Genomic DNA, 5,964 nt, shown 5'->3' with positions numbered 1-5,964 from the left:
CAACACTCCCTCTTTAGGAGCCAGAAAGGAGTTGGCCCTGCCGACACCCCGCCTGCAGCCCGCTGACAGCTCCCGTACCAGGCCGCTGGCCTCCTGAACTAAAAGGCAGGGCATCTGCGGTTGTTAGCCACTGAGTTTGTGGCAATCTGTTACAGCAGCCACAGGAAGGGAACACGTGCACATGGAAAAGGAACCACCTCTCTGAGACTCAGCCTGTCCGTTCGAAAAAAGACACTTTTATAAGCGCCAAATGAGCTGCATATAAAAGTTTCTTAAAATCAGAGAACATGGTTATGAACCCAAGTGCCCACTGCTATTACCAGACACACCCTGGGCTGAGGGTCTGTGGCCTGTTGACCCTCGTCTCCTGTTATCAGTCCCATTTAGGCCCCTGGTGGGCACCTCAGGCCCCAGCTGGAATCAACCCTGAGTGCAGTGATGGGTGTCGGGCTTCGGGGAACACTGGCCTAACTCAACCTAACGACCAGGATGCTCCCAAGGAGAGTGCAGATACCTCAGCTCTCTGGCCGGCTGCTGTATTCAAATTCACCTGCCCCCAGCCCAGCCGCCCAGGGACCAGAGCGCCGGTCACCTCTGCCTGGGGCTCCACCCCGGGGACGCGGCCTTCTCAACCCTGCACACCTGTCACCCCGACTCAGGCGCTCACCTGGGGAGGGGCTTTCCGGCTGGAGACAACCTCCTTCGGCCCCTCTCCCCTCTTTGGGCAAGTCTCTGCGGTTTGAGGCCCTGAGCTGGGTGTGGGAGAAGAGCTGGAGGGCAAAGCCGGCCGGGAAGCTGCCATCCGTGAAGTGCCGGACCTCGGCCGGAGCAGCGAAGGTCTCCATGGGCGAGTCCGGCGACGGGGGGTCTGAGGAAGGAAGGGATCAAACTGTGAGGTCACACTCCCAAGGCCCGCCTGGGCCTAGGCTGAGGTGCATGTGACCCCTGCACCTCCCACCCCAACCCCTCCGGCCCCAGCTTTCCCCCTGGAGCCCACACCTTCCTCCCCTTCACCTGGGTCAGGGTCTGGATCTAGGTCCAGGGTTTTGGTCATAGGTCTGCCTCTTTTCTTCCTGACCGGCTCCTCCCCAGAGGGCTCCTTGCATCTCTGACCACGGGGCTTCTTGCTTATTGGCTCTGGGACAGGGGCCGCTGCAAAAGATAAAAGACGTTTTTAAGAGGCCTGACTCCCACAACTTCGGGGCTGCAGGATACCTGCCGAGCAGCCTGTCTCCACCCAGCTCCCGGGGCTCATAATACCCTCACCCCAACTCAGCCTCGCTGGCTTTGGGATAACTGACCAGGAAGTTCCAGAGGGCGAAGTCCCCTGGGCCGGGTCCTCCTGGGGAGGGATGGGTTGTCCTCGGAGTCGAGGAGAACGACAATCTCTGCTGGCATCCTGGCAGGGTCCAGGTCGGAGTCCTGGCCTGAGTCTGAAGCGGGCAGATGCCAGTGATCAACCGTAAGTTCTGACTCTCCCCTCCGCCCCAACTCCTGCCCCCACTACCTGAGTGGTGTGGGGACGGCTGCTCCGCTCGAAAGTCTTGCACAAGGGCCGCCCCCTCGCTCCATGCCTCCAGGATGTTGCTCTTCTCGGAAGGGCTCAGGTCCAGGGTGTGAGGATGCTGCTCCAGGATGTGGGCGCGCGCCGTGTCTGCAGAGGGGGCCTGGATCTCGGCCCCACACACCATGCACAGCGCCCGCCCGCTGCCTCCCGGGCTGTTCCCCACCAGAAATTCCTGCTCCCATGACACCTGCTGCTTGGGCTCCTCAGAGCCATCGCTGCCTGCCTCCAGCAGGCTGGGCCTGGGAGGTGGGATCTTTTCCTGCTGGGCCACTAAGGAGGAGAGGAGGGGGAAGGTGTTATCAGTAGAGGTGCCCACACCAGCAAGAGACCGAGGTTCCCCAAGCTTGGCGGTGTGTGCAGGGAAGGACCTTTCCCACCTAGAGTCTCTTTTCTCCCCCCTCTGGAGCCCACAAGGCACTAGCCATGATAAAAGCAGCAGATATACCACCACATCCAGCTGGCCCAATCTAGTCTCTGACCACAGGTCCAACAGGTTTTTCCAAAGACTGCATTCCAGCATGGCTCGGGTCTGGGCACACCTGTTCAGACCACCCCATCAGTCTGGCAAACTCCTCTACTTCTTTCATGGCCCTACTCAAATCCTCGGCCCTGTGAAGCCTTTCCGATCACCCATCCCCGGCAGCTGATAGTATCCACATCTGACTTCTGACAGTGCTCACATCCTCAAGGACCAGACCAGCAAACTTTGTCATCTTATTCTCCTGCAAGGCCTGGTATGCAAGGAAGGAGATGCTCCATGAGCCTTGGGTCAGCGAAGGGCATCCAGGCCTGGTCCTCCACTCGTTGGGGCCCTATCAAGAGGCCTCTCCCCCAAAGCCTTTGCAGTGGTGACCCTGTCCATCCCCAAGGGCGGACCCAGCACCTGCTCCCTGTGCACACGGGACCGTAACATTTGACAGGGTGGGAACTGTTCTCAGCTTCGCAAAGGATGCAGGCTCAGATCCTCGTAAGCCTAGCAGCTCAGAGCTTTTAATCCCTTGTGGGTGCACTTCTCTCTCACCTGAGAGGATGGGACAATACACAAACATGGGAGGTCCTAATACCTGGGGACTTCCTGGAAGAGGTTGGCATTTGAAACAGGTCTGAGAACTGGCTTGGTCTCAGAAGGTTTAGCTCCAAGGCTGGGCAGTACCTCTCCCCCAGGTGACAGTGGCTGTAGTTCTTTCCCACCGCTTCTCCAAAATAGCTTTGTCAAAGTCACCAATGCTACACCCAGCGGTCAGCGCTTCAACTTCATCCCCTGGCAGATCACTGCTTCCATCTTGATTTTTGTCACCTGGTTTCCAGCGCACCACCTTCTGTTGGTTCTTTCCTTACTTCACAGGGGCTCTTTTTTGGGCACCCATGCTGGTTCCTTCTCTAGGAGAGAACCGTCTTCTCACCAAGGCCTGCCTGCCATTCCTGAGAAAGCGGCCATCAGCCCCACCTGAGCGTCCTGTTTCCCTCACTTACATCTCCTCCAGAGCACACAATGTTGCCTGACAACACATGTGCTTTCCTTGTTCCCTGTGTCTCCTCACTTCACCGCAGGTCCGTGACAGCATGGATTTTTTGATCCTTCACACCTGTATCTCCAGCAACTGGCCCAGTGCCTGGCATGCTGTGGCATTCAGCAATGTCTGGTAAGGATCCACTCAGTCTCCAAGCTGGAACCAGTGGAGCATTCCACGACTCAAGTCCTAGGACCCCTTCTCTGTCCATCTCCTTCCTCTGGTGGTCTTGCCACAAAGGCTGCCTGATGACAACTCCCATGTCTACACCTCTAGCCAGACACTCCCAGGAAATTTAGAGTCACGTGTCTTATTTCTCATCGGACCTCTGTGCTTCAATGTGCTTCTCAAACTTGTCTTGTTCAAACTGTAACCTCCTACAGGCCTGCCCCTCAGTCTTCCTGTCTCAGCAAATGGGAAGTCCATCCTTCCAGTCACTCAAACCAAAAACCTTGAATTTGTGTTTTTCTTACCCCCATGCACCAAACCTTTCAAGAAACTTCTGTTCCAGGATCTTCGCAATTGCTGTTCTGCCTAAAATGCCTTACTTCCAATTATCTACAGGGTTCCCTTCCTCACTTCTTTTGGTCTATGTTCAAAATTCACCTTATTAAGACTTTCCTGACTACTTGATACTCCAAATAAACCACTCTCACTCTTCTTATCTTGATTCACTGTTCTCTGAACTACTCCTCACCATCTGACAAGCTATACATTTATTTATATTCATCTATCTCTGGTCATTGTGTATATAAACACACAAGTTCCAGAAGAACAGGGTTTCGACTTTGTTTACCCTAATTAGCATGCCCAGCCTAAAACAGTGCTTGACATGTAAGTGTGCGTGCTCAGTTGTGTCTGACCGTTTGTGACCCCATGGACTGCAGCTTGCCAGGCTCCTCTGTCATGGGATTTCCCAGGCAAGAATACTGGAGTGGGTTGCCATTTCTTGCTCCAGGGGATCTTCCCAATCCAATGATCAGACCCACGTCTCCCATCTCCTGCACCGGCAAGCGGGTTCTTCACCACTGCACCACCTGGGAAGCCCTGACATATAAGAGGTGCCCCCAAATACTTGTTGCATGAATCCACTTATCTGGGGAAGAAGGATGCTCTCGCAGTTGTTGAGATGGTTAACTAAGACAGCATGGCACTGAGCACTCAATAAATGCTAGCAAAGGTAGGGAGAGAAACTCTGTCGGATGGAAAATGTTTTATTTCCCTCATTTTAAGCCCTCCAAAAAGGAAGAGAGGCGGTGTAGGGAGATGTCATTATGTTCTGCTGAAGCTAAATGAACGGCCTTGCTCTCAAGCTTTTGGGTATTGTCCCCACTAAGAGAGAAGGTATCCAGGAATGCAAAGATCTGCATTTTCATGAATAGTATGTCTTCCACGAAGGTGGCCCTTTTGTTTTCTTAGGGCCCTAAACATCCTGAGGGCTGGAAAAATCGGTGGAGGAGGAAGGGAAAGTGAGTGCTTACACATTGCTCTTCAAATCTCTCGAGGCCCATCTCCCTCTAGAGTGGCCGGGGGCTCCTGTAGCACATTCCTTTTCCAAAACTGAGTGCTGTGAGCAATCCTTTTCACCCCTCTAGCGCCAGAACCTGACACCTGTGGCTTATGCGTGTACAAGGCCTGGGAACTGTGGCGGGGAAGCGCAGGAAAGCTTTATGCTTGGAGCGCCCTTAAAATCCACCTCTCGGCGGGCTACACCGGCGCCTGCCTCCACCCACCGAGTCGCTCCGAACCCCGAGGGGAAGGGCCCTTGCCTCCGGCCTGGAGGCCTTGACGCCCCTCGGCCTTGAACACAGCCTGGCCCCTGGGCCTGCCTCTGCCTCCCCGGGCGGGGGACCCGCCAGCGTCACCTCGAAGCCGTCGTGCCGGGCCCGGGCGAGGGGGCGCTCGGGCACCGGAAGATCCAGAGTGCGCCGGGCGTGGATCGAAGGCTCCAGACCCCGGGCGGGGGGCGGGGGGCGGGGGAGTTCGGGGAGGCCTGAGATTCCAAACCCTGGTGTGGGGGTGGAGCAAAAGCGCGCCAGGGCCTCAGACTCTGTGAGGAAAGGGGCGCCCGGGCCTCAGGCTGGAGTCGGGTGGGGACGGTTGGGCACCCGACTGGAGGTGGGGGAGGGGTACCCGGATCCCCAACTGAGGAGGGGACGCCGAGCCCGGACCGTGACGCGGAAGTGGGATCCCCTCCCCTCCTCACCTCTGAGCATCGGCTCGGGCCGCGGAATGACGGCCACCACCATGGCCTCCTCGTCATCCTCCCCTTCCTCGCATTTGAGCGTCACCTCGAAGCAGTCGAGCGCGGCGCCCTCGGCCTTCAGGGCCATGGCGCGGCCCGGGGGGTGGGGTACGGTGGGATCTTAGTGACCGGACGCCGAGGACAGGCGCGCAGGCCTGGGCGCCGAGGGCGGCTGCCACTTCGCGCCCCGTGCGGTCCCCTCACCGCCGTCCGCCGCCCCAGCCTGCGGACGGGAGCGTCTGGGCCTCCCTGAGACCTAGACCGTCGGGACCCCGGGGTGGGGGGGGGGGAGGGCTCAATCCGGGGCCCCAGCCCCCCGCCGCTCCCTTTTATGGAGGCTCATTGTCGGCGCCCGCCCGGCCGGCCCGCCGCGGCCCCGCCCCCGACTCCGCGCAGCCAATCGCGCGTGGCCCCGCCCCGGGCACGCAGCTCCGTTAGAATCCCCAGGACCCGCCAGGGGCGGGCAGGGCCGCCGGCTTCCGGCTGCCCCAGGGCGCTGAGGTGGGGGTCGCTGGCCGGCGGGAGAGGACCCTGAGCTCCTCGCGGCCGGGAGCGTCTGGAGCCGGCCACCCGAGCCTGACGGGTCTCCCGCCATTTGAGACGCCGAACGGGCGCGCTGCCTGCACGTAGAACGCTACCAG

At 58.6% G+C, this 5,964-nt stretch overlaps 1 protein-coding gene across 2 annotated transcripts in view; it reads right to left on the bottom strand.

The window, feature by feature from the left end:
- SPINDOC (spindlin interactor and repressor of chromatin binding) overlaps positions 1-5,656 on the bottom strand; it is a 12,962-nt gene extending 7,306 nt beyond the window's left edge. The window contains exons 1-5 of one of the 2 annotated variants that reach the window (XM_027959294.2): positions 5,285-5,656; positions 1,508-1,837; positions 1,302-1,433; positions 1,015-1,152; positions 668-868 (exon numbers count right to left, since the gene is read on the bottom strand). In XM_027959294.2, coding sequence (XP_027815095.1) covers positions 668-868; positions 1,015-1,152; positions 1,302-1,433; positions 1,508-1,837; positions 5,285-5,411 — 928 coding nt within the window. In that variant the 5' untranslated portion in view covers positions 5,412-5,656. Of the gene's footprint in view, positions 1-667; positions 869-1,014; positions 1,153-1,301; positions 1,434-1,507; positions 5,087-5,284 lie in introns of both variants that reach the window. The other variant, XM_027959293.3, reaches the window with a different exon arrangement.
- Between the last annotated feature and the right edge of the window lie 308 nt (positions 5,657-5,964).

The sequence above is a fragment of the Ovis aries genome, chromosome 21 (assembly GCF_016772045.2).
Source record: "Ovis aries strain OAR_USU_Benz2616 breed Rambouillet chromosome 21, ARS-UI_Ramb_v3.0, whole genome shotgun sequence".
NCBI classification, from domain to species: domain Eukaryota; kingdom Metazoa; phylum Chordata; class Mammalia; order Artiodactyla; family Bovidae; genus Ovis; species Ovis aries.
The sequence above is the reverse complement of the archived record's forward strand: the minus strand, read 5'-3'. Positions and strand labels throughout refer to the sequence as shown.